At 49.5% G+C, this 12,382-nt stretch overlaps 1 protein-coding gene across 4 annotated transcripts in view; it reads left to right on the top strand.

The window, feature by feature from the left end:
- The first annotated feature begins 5,512 nt into the window (after positions 1 to 5,512).
- Positions 5,513 to 12,382, top strand: part of COL24A1 (collagen type XXIV alpha 1 chain) — a 254,256-nt gene continuing 247,386 nt past the window's right edge. For all 4 annotated transcript variants that reach the window (XM_045027373.1, XM_045027372.1, XM_045027371.1 and 1 more), the window contains exon 1: positions 5,513 to 5,730. In XM_045027373.1, the coding sequence (XP_044883308.1) occupies positions 5,675 to 5,730 (56 nt within the window). In that variant the 5' untranslated portion in view covers positions 5,513 to 5,674. The remainder of the gene's footprint in view (positions 5,731 to 12,382) is intronic.

The raw sequence follows: 12,382 nt of genomic DNA, 5'->3' as shown, positions 1-12,382 counted from the left end.
GGTTCATGAAAGGAGAGAAGTGCTAGAAAAAGAAAAAGCTGAAGCAGCCTGCAGCCCTGGAGGAAAGGCAAAAGCAATATTGAGAGAACTAATTTTTGATCCCAGTAACCCCTGGATTTGCTTGAGAGATAAGATAAATCAGTGATAGACTGAGGTCAAGGAGAAATGGCAAGAGATACTGAAAAACTGGAATTGGGAAAAACTCATCTTAGGAAGTGCAACTCAAATTTCACTGTCCATTGCCAAGGCAAGTTGACAAATTTGGAGCTCAAGCACAGTTTTTATTGCTCAGAAGTACACAGACTACTATATATAGTTCTGGAGATAAACACATGTAACTGGATAGCTTTAAACATAGGGGATTTTGTGCATTAAAACATGTCAAAATCCATGAAAGGCTGTTATTGATTGACTTTTAGTACAGTATAGTGATTAATTTATGATTTGCAGTCTATTTGAAAAATAAGGCACTGGACAAGGAGTTGGAAGACCAGGCTTCTGTATTCAGCTCTGCTACTGACTTGCTGTGTGAACTTGGGCAAGTCATTTGATTTCTCAGTACCTCAGGTTCACCATCTGTGAAATGAGAGTAACAGTGCTTATGCACTTCTGTTTTGGGAGCTGTGAGTGAAAAGTGCTGTGTAGCTGTGTTATTTTTCAGTGACATTAATTTAACAATAAACTGAAGAATCACATTAGATACCTTAAAAAATACAAAAGGTGGTTGGCTGCCAGCACAGGTGAGGAACATCAGGGGAAGTGAGAAACTACCTCACACCCTCACCTGAGTATGTGTGATTATAGTGAGGCGGCCTGGCTCCCGACGGCCCCTGAGAGAGAGGAACCGGAACAGCCACCTCAGTAGACGGAGCCACCGCCACCTGTTCCCGCCCCCCCGGAAGTCAAGGGGAGGGACAGGAAGTATAAAAGCCCGGCCCCAGTGCTCAGTTGGAGCCCGGCGGCCGGAGAGGACAGACGCTCCTGATCGGGCTCCTCCTGGACCGAGCCTGCCCCGAGCCAGGTACCCTGATGTGGACGGACCGAGCCTCCCTCGAGCCAGGTATCCTGACGTGGACCGACCAAGCCTCCCTCGAGCCAGGTACCCCGAGGTGGACTGGCCGAGCCTGCCCCGAGCCCGGTACCCCGAGGAGCTGCCCGAGCGTCCCCCTGACCCGAGTCCGGAGGAGCAGCCCGACCTAGAGAGCCCTCAGCACACCGAGGAGCCCATGGTGTGGGACCCCGCTGCCGAGCCCAGCGATGAGCAGGTACCCATGGAGGGGGAGATGAAGTGTAGCCCGGGGATAGCCGACCCCTGCCCGGCTGAGGGCACCGACGTGCCCATGTCTGTGTTGCGGCCAGGATCCCCACTGACTGCAGCGGATCCACGCCGCTGCTAGGGCCCCGGGCTGGGACACAGTGGAGTGGGTGGGCCTGTGTCCCCCCTGCCACCCCACTCTCGGGTGGCAGACTCCCCCTCCTACCAGCATTCAGGCAGAGAAGCCTGCACTTACCTGGGCTTCCTGAACTATTGCTGTAGCTCAGCTCCTGCTACAAGGACCTGAGCCTTGAACTATTGTATTGCCCCGCCCTGACTAAGGGCCTGGGCTTCCTGAACTATTGCTGTAGCTCAGCTCCTGCTACAAGGACCTGAGCCTTGAACTATTGTATTGCCCCGCCCTGACTAAGGGCCTGGGCTTCCTGAACTATTGCTGTGGTTCAGCTCCTGCAACAAGGGCCTGAGCTCTGAGACTATTATTACCGCTCAGCTCCTGAGGCAAGGACCTGAGCTCTGAGACTGTTGCTACTGCTCAGCTCCTGAGGCAAGGACCGGAGCCCTAAACCTCGTACTAAGTGTTTGGTGCCCCGCCCTGACTGAGGGCCTGGGCTTGCTAGTGCCCCTGTGTGTTCAGCTCCTGCTGAGAGGATCAGAGCTCAGGACTGCTGTGTGGCTGCCCCGCCCTGATTGAGGGCCTGGGCTTAGCTTGTTTAACTTTGTTACTGCTCAGCCTGCAGGAAGGCTCTGAGCCCCCTGGACTCTTGCGGGCTGCCCCGTCCTGAGCTAGGGCTTGGGCTTACTGACTTTGGGATTGCTCAGTTCCGGCTGCAAGGACCGGAGCTTAGAACTGGTTTGCTGTCCCGCCCTGACTGAGGGCCGGGGTTTATTGACTTTATTGGTGCTCAGCCTGCAGGAAGGATCTGAGCCTAGAACTAGTGTTTGCTGCCCCGCCCTGACTGAGGGCTGGGGCTCATTGCAGTGACCGTGTGCCTTTTGTTCAGCCCCTGCCTGAGGGGCAGAACCCCGAGACCTTCCGAACCCGGAGACTGATTTGGGCCGTGTAGGGAGGCGGCCTGGCTCCCGACGGCCCCTGAGAGGGCACGGCCCCAACACTGGACTATTACAGTGATGAATGGTGCACCACACTCCCATGCGGGCATAGTCAAAATCATCAGCCCGTGGGTACGCTGTGCATACAGTAAGCCTTAAGCATGCTGCTCCTTTCTCAGCACAACTATGAAATGAGTCCCACCATGTAGTTACTCTGTCCCATCTTGCCTTGTGCTGGCAGGATGGCTCCCATATGCACCAAAAGACCGGCACTGCTCTACTTCATGTCAGTGTGAAGGGCAGGATTGATCCAGTATTCAACCTTCCCCCAAGGTTCTCTCCATCACTTTCTTACATCCGATGTTAAAGAGTTAACAAGTCACATTGTTTAACAATTCTTGTTATATAGCATCCAGTTTAAGTGGTTCACAGACTTTTGCTAATTCTTGGAAGGCATCGTACAGTTCCAAATGAAAGCTCTAATGTACCTGTTTTAGCTCAGCTTAATGCAAATACACAAAAACTAATTGCTTGATTGGTTACACTGTAGTTGTTGGAGCTCATTCAAGTGGGGTTTAAAATGGAAATGCTAACAGAACTTTCACTACAGAACTGGTAAGGCCACCACTATAATACTCTAATGAACAGGAATTCCCACTTTAACAAACACATACATAGTCATGTTCAGCTGCTGATTTTTTTATGAAAGAAATGTGGGTAGCAATACAATATGTTGTTGGCTTTTCTTCCTTTCCTTTCAAAAACTGAATAAATAGGAAATATCACGGTAGCCAGTGGGACGATATACATTTTGGATGTTTTCTGATGTTGAATAGGAATATATGTGTGTGAAGTTAAATGCTTAAAACTTTCAGATAACTTTTCTAGATCCACCTTTGTTCCCTGGAATTGTAGCCCTTCTTAGTGCAGAAAAATCTTTAATGTCCTCACTCAAATAAAACTTCTGCTGAAGTCAATGGGAATTTTGCCCGAGGGAGCACTGTGGGAGCTGGCCATTTGTCGTTGTCTGTAACGTATATAGTGCACGGTCTTGTATTATTCAATTCTATACCAGGAATGTTTTGGAAGGCAGGTTGACACTATTGTGGAAGCAGGGAAAGCTTCAAATAAGGATTTGAAGCGGATTTTAATGCGTGTCAGTCAGTTAGCAAGAGTCAGGCCATACTGTAACCCTAATGACGTGAGACTTGTAGGAGCAAAGATAGTGCAAGGCGACAGGACAAGAACTGTGTACAAAGTTATTACGACCTTGCAATCACTAACCAAAATGCAGGCTTGCTTTTCTTAAGAGAGAGACAAATAAGATAAGCCTTTCTGCTATGTATAAACAAAATGTATTTGTTGCTTTTTACTGTCTCCATGATTGCTAGAAATTGTCTGTAACAAAGGTATAAAGGCTTGATGTAATTGTTTACCAGTTGAGAGACCTGTCCAGGACTGGGGCGACCCTGTGTCCTCTGGCACTCTCTCCCTCCATTGTAATTACTGGAGAAAATAATAAAGTATTTGATTTTGCTGCACCCAAACAAAAAGTGAGAACTAAGTTTTTCTTCGACACTATGTAAGATAACACTATAGAATATATTTGTTACAGAGGCAAGGTAGGAACATTGGAAAAGAAATGAAAAAGACAAGGCAGAAAAGGGTGTCCTCTTTCTTCTGGCATTACAGAGCTTCCAAATTACATCTGTTCTTCATACATTTTCCAGAGGGAGTTTTCTTAGATCCTGGTTTAATTACATTTGAGATGCAAAACCTCCAGCAAAGTCATTTTTCTCTATATATCATTTCATCCTTTTTTCCCCCCCATTCCCCACATTTTATTTGAGCCTGTATCTTTCTGCCAGGACTTTGCTGCTGAACCCCAGCAGGAATCTAAGCAGATGCTAACCATTTAGGTTTATTAAATACATTCATCAGTTTTATGTCTCCCATCCCCTTCATTTGTAGCTTGGCGGCACCACTGCTAATCCGTTTGGGTAACATGCAAACAGCAGATTGGGGTAAGGACTCTGAAAAATTCTGGTGTCATTGATTTGCTCCAAAAACAAAATGAAACAAAACCTCCCCTCTTTATTAAATTGGTCATACTTAGAAAGAAGGATTCACTGTATAATGAAAAGGAGACTTGGCAATGTCTCTTTATTAAATGAGTAAATATAAGGTGACAAGGCTGTGGGTAAGTGAGGCTGTCAGGGAGCAGGACAGCCGAGTTTAGCCAGGGGCTTCTGTCAGTGGGAGCTGGAGCAGAACCATGACAAGAAAGGGAAGTGGACTGCAGTTATCCGGGCTCCCATGGACGTGGATGTAAATCAGAGGGGCTCTTAATTACTTCATTGGCCTTACTCTCGTTTACCTTGGTGTAGAGCTAAATCTGGCCAGCTGAGAGAGGCTTCTGGGGCGAGAGCAGGGAGGAGAAGGAGGGCAAGGGAAGGAGCAGAGGAGAAAGGAAGTGTCTGGGGAGAAAAGCAGAGCGCAAGAAGGAAGGCGGGAGCAGGGGCAGAGAAGATGCTTTAGGAGGCCACCTCTGGACAGATGCGTTCGGGAAGGGATCACAAAGGCTGCGCGGCGCCCCTGGCCCTGCAAGAGGCGCAGGGCCCCCAGGGGAGCCGATGCAGCCGGCGGCTGCTAGAACTTGCAGACAGTGCTGCGGCCGAGCGAGGAGGCGGCGGCAGCTCCCTCCCCAGGCGGGAGCCCCGAGACCGCGTGCGCCCCGCCTCGGGCCAGGCGCGCGCTCTGCGGGGCTCGGCCCAGGCGCGGGTGAGGCGGGTTTGATGATGTAATCGCAAATCAGGGAGCGGTGAAATTTAACACCGAGCGCGGGTGGGGAGGGTTTGCCTTGGGTCGGCTGGCGACTCTGCAACCCAGCCAGAGGCAGGCTGCGCTCAACGCTGCACGCCTGTGCATCGCCACTAGACCCCGCGGCCAAGCGCTTTGCAAAGGCTCTGGTTAACCTGGGCACCGGTTCTTCACCCCAGCCAAGGATTTCTCCTGCACGTCCCCTCCCGGCCCGCCCCATCCCTGCAGCGGATCGCCGAGTCCAATGCAGGGCTCCGCTGTACTTGCAAAGGCTCCTGTCTGTGAACCACGTGTGAAGCCGAGCGCTCCGCTCTTGTTTATACTGATGCCATCCTCTCCCTAACTCCCCCGAGAGTGAGACCCCAAGGCACGCCCCTTCACCATGCGGGGGACGCACTAGGCTTGCCAAGAGCTCGGAAGGGACCTCTGCTCTGGGGTTGATTTCATGGACAGTACCTGAACCTTGAGCGGTCTGGAGCTGGCTTCTGTTTTCGGTTAGATCTTCGCTGCTCGGACAAATGCAGACAAATGCATTTAGGAGCAAAAAGGACAAGGACTGGAAGCATCTCTCCCACAGCAAAAACGTAAGTAAGAGCCCAGCAGTCAAGCGTGTGCGTTGTGGGGCTGGGAGTGAAGATTGCAGTTCGCTGCACACACGGCGCACGTCTTGTCAGTGTTTGTGAGCACTGCAGGCAGTTTATTTTGGAGCTACGCGTTCCCCTTGTCTTTGCAATTTGTAAAATGCCCTGTTTAAAAGGCCTTCTGCCAGCGGGTCTGCAGACGGTTTATGTTAAAGCAATCAAGCCGCGCAGAAGGAAAAGTTTATTGGCACTTTTCCCACTGCCGGCTAAAACAGGCTTCGCGGGCTTAGCGACTTCCAGGTCTCCCCCTTCCGAAATGAGTTACGGGATTCACTTATCTTCAACAACCAACAAAAACCAACCCCCGAACTGCGGGCTCCTGGGCTTGCGATTTCTCCCATGGAGGGAAGAATTCTGCGCTCCGTGCGTTCTCCGGGGTGGGAGGCAGATGAACGGTGCTAGCGTGGCTCTGTTTAGCCTAGTAATGCGAGAACCTTTACACCCAGGGTAGCAGTTTATGGAGTTTCCCGAGTAATGAAGCGGGGGAGTTGGGGCAAGGGGTTGATAAAGAGATGACTGAGTGTGTGTGTTTGGCCGCAGCTTGCTTCTCCTCCTGAGGACACAACAGTAGTACAAGGAGCTGCTGCAGGGCTCGGGCTGATTTTGTTGTCACTGCTGAACTGCTGCTGAAGGAGAGAGGGCAATAATATGAGGAAACTAAGGGGAAGTGGTATTTTGACTTCCTCCCAGCTGGGGCAGACCCTGGCGTTATTTTTAGAATCGAGGATATGCTCAAGAAGCTTTTTTTTCCTACGCACTTGTAGGGGGAGCTGGTAGTCCTTAGCTGCAGCCCCCCCTCGCCTGTTCAGCCTAAGGTTGATTACTCGGGCTAGTGGCTATGTAAAGAGTCTGCAGAAATGAATCATTTCGTAATAGCGTTTGTGAAGCCTGCAGCCTCCTAGCGAAGAGCTGGGGGGAGGCTGAAAGGTCCCAGATCAGCAGTTCGCCGCCGCGAGAGGGGAGTTGCAAAGACGCCCTCGAATATTTGTGTGGAGTTGTATGTGCGGGGAGGGAGGGCAGCCCAAATAGGAGGCGCTCCCCCCCCCATCTTTACATGCAAATTCTGCCAGAGACCCGGGTGGCAAAAGATAGGTACAAGTGCTTTCTGCTGGTGCATCTTAGTGACAGTCTCTCTGAAGAAAGGGCAGGAGGAGACGGGGGGGAGGTTTTGGGGCGCAGATGCCTGGCTGGGAAATGTGCGTTGTAAACACACCTTTGTGTTGTTTAAACATGTAAGGAGGGGTTGACATCAAGGCGATGAATCCGATCTGATCACTCTGGCCGGACGCAGTTTGACTTGGCTCCGGTTCTCCTTCGCAACGGATCGGCGTCCCAGCGAGCCTCCCGCTTGTTCATTTCGTACAGAAACGTCTGCTGGCCCCGTTTCTATAAACACCACTTCGGCGCGCATGGTGGTCTCTGGCCAGTGCGCCGCGCGGGCACGGCAGTGGGGAGGGGTGTGTGTGGGGGGGAGGGGGCGAGATTTGCACTTTAAAAAGCCCGAAATCCCCGTTTCACAGCCCGGCGATGGAATTTAGGCTCCGTGTTTGACACGCTCCCTCTGGAGGAGCCAGTTCGCTTTGCTCACGTACGTGCCGCTCCAGTGGGCACCGACTGGGGCAGACTCCGCATCGGTGAGCTGAGCCCGCCTTGGAACTGCCCCACGCACTCCCCGGAGGCCCCGTCACCCAGGGGTCCGGCCTCGCGCTCATTCATCCCCGGGCCGGCCGAGCTAGACGGGCAGGGGGCTGGGGCGGTGCTGCCGATGGAAATGACTTCGGCCCCCCCAGCTCCAGAACCGGCGCACACCGGGTGCTGCCCCCGCCCCGTGTACGCGAGGAGCCCCCTGTGCTGCGGGGCCCGGGGGAGCAGAGGGGCCGGGGGCAGGCATGGCGGGGGGGGGCGCTGCGGGAGGAGCTCGGAGCTGCTGCTCCCTGTCACACCTGCGGGGGGGGGATAGCGGGGCTGGGGCGAGGTATTGGGGTGGGGTGGGAAGGCGCAGCGGGAATTGATGGGGGAAGCGGGCTGAGTGGGGGCGCGCAGGGCTCCCCAGGGGTGGAGGTGTGAGGGGGGGGGTTCCTTGCTTTGCTGGCGGCCCGGTGCAGACCCCGTTCAGCTCCCAGGCTCCGCTGCCTTGGAGCACCGCCGAGCCCCCCTCCCCAGGCAGCGCCGATGGCTCGGCGGAGTGGGGCTGCCCCCGCCCGGACCCTGCCCCTCTGGCTCAGTCCCCGCACAGCCCCGCTCCCCTTCGCCACGCATCGTGCGGCCGCATACGGGGGACCCCAGCGCGGGGTGAGCAGCACCGAGGGGGAGCAGGGCGCTGCGGGGAGCGTGGTGGGGGAAGCGGACAACTCCGTGGTTCCCTAGCGCTGAGCTCTTTGATGAGCCCGCCGTGGTTTGTCAATGCAGAGTTCCTCTAAGCTCTGCTCCCCGGCCAATCAGCTCAAGCCCCAATCCCCCCCATCTCTGTTGTCCCCTCATCCCCTTCCCAGCAGCCACTCCCAGATCCCCTACAGATTCATAACCCCCAACAGATTATCCCTATGCCCCTGCCCATGCCGGCTTTCCTGTAGCTACATCCTCCCTTGTCCACCTATACCTCCAGCCTCAGGCCTTTTTCCATGCACAATCCATCCCCACTACCTGCCCCTCCCTACCGCATTCTGCTTTTCAATGGGAAGCCCAGCTTGGAAGGGGTTATATATTACCAGGACTGAAAGGCTGGGGTCTGTGGGGGGCAGCGAAGTTGTGTGGGGTGGGGAGCCTGGGGGCAATCCGGGCTGTATGCAAGGGTCCAAGAGGGTGTGTGGAGATTGTGGCTCTGTGGGGGTTGCTGCCTGTCAATGATGACAGCTAGCCATGTGAATAACTATCAGAGTTGACATATACAGTATTTATTAAAAACTGGGAAATTCTTGCTAACAAACCAAAACCTTTGCTGACAGTTTAGGTTTCTGAATTACTGAAAATCAAGATCATGAGGTCAGGCAACCTATATTCAAATGCCTCCTTACTTCCACAACTTCTCTTGCATTTGCAACATATAACTACCACTGTGCACACACCAAATTCCTCTATGCAGCACTAAAACATACAACTTTATGATTTCATACTTTTTCATGTAAAAATAACTTTATAGACTTTATCAGTGCACATCTGTCAAGTTTATATGTTAACCTAGCTGTGGTCAGAATTAAGGTTGCTTGTAAATTTGAGTGGGCAGTAGAGGCATTTGGTTTGTACATTGTGACTGGTTATATAGTGCAAGTGCAAGGGAGTTTGTTGTGGAGGTGAGGGATCTTTGAGTGATGTTTAGTTATTAAGGCATATGAATGTAGGTTGCCTTAATTCAGGATCTGATTGATCTTCAGTGATTGTGTTGGTCGGATTTCCCCTTGAGCAACCTTAAAGAAGTGGGTATTCACCCACGAAAGCTCATGCTGCAAAACGTCTGTTAGTCTATAAGGTGCCACAGGACTCTTTGCTGCTTAAATCTAAAGTAACTGTGGGATTAAACAAAATTGTAGAGGGATCTTAATGCTAGATAAATGCAAATACATTTGTTAAAGCAGTACAACAGCACAAACTGAAGTTTACCTAATTGTGTCCAAAACTTGTGGTGTTCAGCTAGTTTGAGCGCTACACTAATGCAAATAAAATAATAATAATAACAATCAGTTGGTTTAAATAACTTTTGTTTTTTAGAAGTCCAGACACACTGTGTGCTGCAGGGATTGTTTCTGGGTTTAAGCTGAAGTAAAGATCCTGCTCTGTATTCTGTCACTTTAAATTCTACTCCTGACAGCTGTTTAAGCATGAGGGGTCCCTGTGTCCCAGGCACTGGCTTAGAACTGCTGCCTGCTATTTCTTACTTACTAACTGACCAAATTGCTCCTTCAGCTCCCCTTCCCAAGCCCTGCATTCTCTGAATTAGGCCCTCGGATGGATTCATGGGTAATTCAGGGCTTTGCAAATTGGGTCCAGATGGGAAAAAATCTGAACGATTTGAAATGGGATGGAAGAGTTTGAAAAATCTCATACATTTGTGTAACACAGCAACATGAAAGTAGCAGCAGGGAAGGAGTTTGGCTTCTTGGGAGGCTGCTGCTGTTGGGACACTGGGGTTGGTTTGCACATTCCTGGCAGGGGAGCTGTCTTTCCCTGCCCAATAGTCTTGTGTCAGAATCAGTAGCAACTCATCCATTAATAAACTTCATGTATGTCGCCAGCCAGGGAGAAAAGTATTATAGGAAGCTCCGCCTGGCAGGGTTTAAACAACATGACATATTTATCCAAGATAGTTGTGTTTTCTTAAAGGGCAATGAGAGAGAGAGGGAGAGAGAGAGAGAGAGAATGTGTGTGTTGACGGGGGGGTTATCTCAATTAGAAGCAAAGGCAGATGAGTACCCTCTAATGTTTGGGAGAACTAAGTGTAATTCAAGAGCCAGATCCTGCTTGCCTTACACACAGAAATAATTTTGGGCCGAGTCTCGCTTACTCTCAGAAATAGTCCCATTGACTCCAGTGAGTTTACTTGCATAAGTACAGTTAGAGGTATTTTGTCCCCAGGTTAGCTGAGCAAATAGAGAAAATAAAAGCAGCAAAGAGTTCTGTGGCACCTTATAGACTAACAAATGTACTGGTGCATGAGCTTTCGTGGGTGAATACCCACTTCACTGGATGCGTGTCACATGCTCCAATACATTTGTTAGTCTATAAGTGGCACAGAACTCTTTGCTGCTTTTACAGATCCAGACTAACACGGCTACCCATCTGATACTAGAGAGAATAAGCACCTTCTGGGATAATGGAGTGTTTGTGTTAAGCAAACAAAGGCCTCATGGAAAGTACACAATTTTTTACTATCTAAAAAGCACCTTTTTGAGGGGATGCTGTTAGGTCAAATTGGGCTCCAGTGTTCCCTGTGCAGGGTATGCAGTAATGTATCTGATTGTGCATTCCTTGCACTTCCAGGCTCCCTTTGAGTTCAATTGACAAAACTTTTAATTCTTAAATGTGAACCATATAACCCTATGATACTTTTATTTACAGACTTTTTACATTTGATTAACTGCAAGTCCTGAATTGTTGTTTTATTTAAATCTTATATTGGTATCACAGTCGATAAAATGAAAAAAACAAAACCTAAATTTATTAGTGAAGAGGAGGACATAGAGGAATACTTTAATGAAAGGCTTTCCTTGGGTCATCCAAATGGAAGTATTTAAGATACTGTAGATAGCAGAACTGGTTAAAATAAAAAAAGAATCAGGTAAAAAATTCACAAAAGATTTGTAGTAACTTATTTCCTTTTATTTTTCTCAGTTGTTTTATTCCAAATTTTGTCAACATTAAAAAAAAAAGTTCTTCTAGGTACATACTACATGTGTTACCTTATGCCAAGTCCTATTCACAGTGCACAGCCTGAGTAACTTGGGTGTCCACAGGGGAGGTGTGCAAGCACCAGGGAGGGAGGCATCCTTCCTCCAAATCCATGGTGGAGTAGCAGAACTTCTCTCAGGCCACTACTGCAGTAGTCCTTATCGCTGTTCTATTTCAGCACTCTTCCTCAGAGAGGAGAGGAATGGTACACTGGCCTCATCTCATCCCTGGCCTGCTGCCCATCCTCTCTCTGCACTTGCAGTGCAAACAGTCTGTATGGAGCTATTCTCTGCAGCATGCAGAAGTGTGGGCCTCTCAGTTCATTAATGCAGACCATAATGAAAGTTAATAGAAATGGTTGCTAGCAGAACAACAGATTCTTGTCACCAGAAATCCATGAAAATTAATCTAGAAGAATTCCTGTTAATGTATATCTAATCAGTGATTCTTTAGGGCTCAAACCTGAGAGGTCTTGAGGGGGCATCCATAAATTATGTAACACATTTGTCAGTGATTTTCAAAACCCATCCACTCCTTGTAACACTTTGTAACCCTAAAACCAACATGCAAAATTAAGGACCCACCCATCCCCTAATTCCTTACATAATTTAAGGACAGCTCCTTGCACACCTCTTGAGTGGCTTATCCAATATGTTTCATCTCTGTTGTGGAGAACACATCTATAGGAGAGTGAGGATAGCTAACTCTGTGCTAGCTCTATCTTAGTCTTTCTAATATCACTGCCAATAAGGGAGCTAATTAGTTCCAGTTTTAATGTGGGCAAACTAGGAACAGGACTGAAAACACCAACCAATTCACATGTCACCAGGAGTGCAATTGGGGGAAATGGTGGTAGTATAAGATCTGCTCACAAAATAAGCGCCACCCATTTGAGTCACCAAAATCAGAAGCTGGTCGCAGCAGATTGTGTAAATGTTCAAAATATGAGCATGTGTGCTCTCTGGGTTCTTTGATTCATAGAATCGTAGGTTCCAAGGCCCAGAAGGGACCATCATGATCATCTAGTCTGGCTTCCTGTGTAACATAAACCATAGAACTTCCCCAAAATAATTCCTGGAGTATAATTTTTAGAAAAACATCCCATCTTGATTTCATAATTGTCATTGATGGAGGATCCTCCACAACCCTTGACAAACTGCTCCACTGGTCAATTACTCTGACCATGAAATATTTATGTCTTATTTCCAGTCTG

Source organism: Mauremys mutica, chromosome 8, assembly GCF_020497125.1.
Source record: "Mauremys mutica isolate MM-2020 ecotype Southern chromosome 8, ASM2049712v1, whole genome shotgun sequence".
Classification (NCBI taxonomy): Eukaryota; Metazoa; Chordata; order Testudines; family Geoemydidae; genus Mauremys; species Mauremys mutica.
This window is presented reverse-complemented; position numbering and strand designations above follow the sequence as displayed.